The sequence below is a fragment of the Vombatus ursinus genome, unplaced genomic scaffold (assembly GCF_900497805.2).
Source record: "Vombatus ursinus unplaced genomic scaffold, bare-nosed wombat genome assembly UNPS02014909.1, whole genome shotgun sequence".
In the NCBI taxonomy this organism is placed as follows: domain Eukaryota; kingdom Metazoa; phylum Chordata; class Mammalia; order Diprotodontia; family Vombatidae; genus Vombatus; species Vombatus ursinus.
This window is the reverse complement of record NW_020954687.1, coordinates 2,189,430-2,191,635: the sequence shown is the minus strand read 5'-3', so window position 1 is coordinate 2,191,635 and position 2,206 is coordinate 2,189,430. Positions and strand designations below refer to the sequence as shown.

The window sequence follows — 2,206 nt, the reverse complement described above, 5'->3', positions numbered from 1 at the left end:
TCTCTCTCTCTCTCTCTCTCTCTCTCTCTCTCTCTCTCCCCACACACTCACACACACATATATATAGTCATCCCTGGCACATATATGCATGCTAAAACCTCAATTCTCTCTCTTTCTACATATATACACACATATACGTACACACACATACACATACATATAGCATTAATCAGGGTCAATCATCTTAAAACAAATGGATTATTGGTCCTCACACACATCATCGTGATAACTCCCATTTAAATAGTGCTTTTTCAGATACATTTGATGGCCCAGGGACCAGATAGGGTGGGCTGTGTGGTACAAAACCAAGACTAGACTTCCCAAGAAAAGTGAGACCTCTGGAATGACAGCTTGTCATGCTAGTAGAAAGTCATTGATCATTCACTCTTTATGTTCCGTCATGGTTGACATTATTGATGTTTCTCTCCCTACAGCAAGGTTTCGATAGGAATATGCTGGGATCCTTAACTGGGACCAATGTCCTAAGGAACTTCAGCTCCCGATTCTAAGAGGAAGACGTCATCATATATTGAACTTGCAGGTGAGAATCCTCTGATCCCAGGGTAAGAGGGACCCTCCCCCAGGCTATTATAGCCATGCCCCTTGTTTCTTTAGGACACTGCAAAGTTGAAAGGGTGTTATAACCATGTCAAGTCAAGGTCTCACAATGTCCCTTTTGACTGTCACACAGCACAGCACTGACCTCCAGAAGTGGAACCCAGCTGGACCATCCACAAGGGGCTTTGAACTGTCTAACCTCAGGTTAAAGAATTAGGAGAGACAGTCATCCCTGGCAATGCCAAATGCCATAAGTGTTGGCACTGCCAACTCACTCTCTTATGCACAATTATGCACTTTTCTAGTATATGGCATGTCTCTAATGTCACCAAGGTTATTGGATTCCTGACACAGATTTCTTTAGGGCCCAGTGTATGTGCAGGGAAACTCAAGTCAGGTTCAAATTAAATGTGGGGCTCCAACTATCTCCTGCACTGAGATGGACTGACAGCATACCCACAGGTTGAATTGAGCACCTACTGCCTTGCATGGAGGTTAGGGACTTGAGAATAGAAAGTGGAGAAAGGGATGAAGATGCAAGAAATAAGACAGGCTACATTTTTTAAAATGTATAGTCCAGTAAGGAATATAGGACCCATAGAGGAAAAAAGACCTAAGAACACTTGCAAAATGAGACTTTACTTGAGAGAAGGCATTGAGTGTTTGGAAACTGACAGTGGAAGGACAGCTTGCCATACAGAGCAAAGGAGCCCCCAGTCAAGTCGGGGCTGATCAGGAAAGGCTGCCCAGAGGAGGTGACTGTCAAGCTGAGATGGGAAGATGTGAAAGGATGTGAACTGTCAGACAGAGGGGGAGTGACTGTGTTCAAGGACTACTTGGATCCAAAGGGAGCTCGCTCTGGATTCAGTTAGACTTCAAGCACTCCTTGCTCTTAGCTTAGCTTCAATAGAGAGAAGAAGGAAAGGGATGAAAATGCAATTAAGTTCAGCTCAGCATGTAGACCTTTTGAGTGTCCACCATATGCCCAGAATTGCCCTACACAATAGAGACACACAGCCCTGTCCTCAGGGAGCTTACTTAGTATCTTGTTGGGAAAGCAAAGAAACACACATGGAACAGCGAAAGAGTGTGTGTGTATGTGTGCATATGTGAAGACAGAAAGCTACAGAGACAAAGTCAGAGAGAGCCAGAGAAATAGAGACAGAGAGAGAGGAAGGGAAGGATAGGGAGAAAAAAGAGGGAGAAGGAGAGAGAAAGGGAAAGAAAAAGAGAAAAAGAAAAGGAGAGAAAGAGAGAGGAGAAGAGAGAGGACAGAGGAGAGAAAGGAAGAGAGAGACAAAGGAACAGAGACAGAGAGAGAAGGGAAGGAGGGAGAGAGAAAAAGGGTGAGGGAGAGAGAGAAAGAGAAAAAGTAAGGGAGAGAGAAGAAAGGAAAGAGAGAAAAAGAGAGAGAAAAGAGAGAGACAGAGGAACAGAGACAGAGAAAGAGGAAGAGAAGAAGAGGGAGAGAAAATGGGGGAAAGAGAGAGAGGGAGAGAGAGAGGGAAAGATAAAAAGAGAGAGAAAAAGAAAGGGAGAGAAAGAGAAAAAAGAGAAAGAGAAGAGGAACAGAGATAGAGAGGAAGGGAAGGAGAGAGAGAGAAAAAGGGGGAGGGAGAAAGATGGAGAAAGAGAGAGAAAGATAAAA

General features: G+C 44.1%; 1 protein-coding gene across 1 annotated transcript in view; it reads left to right on the top strand.

Moving 5' to 3' along the window:
- Positions 1 to 2,206, top strand: part of PKP1 (plakophilin 1) — a 74,619-nt gene that overhangs the window by 71,134 nt on the left and 1,279 nt on the right. Inside the window, exon 12 of the mRNA XM_027843413.1 lies at positions 380 to 541. Coding sequence (XP_027699214.1) covers positions 380 to 509 — 130 coding nt within the window. The 3' untranslated portion in view covers positions 510 to 541. The remainder of the gene's footprint in view (positions 1 to 379; positions 542 to 2,206) is intronic.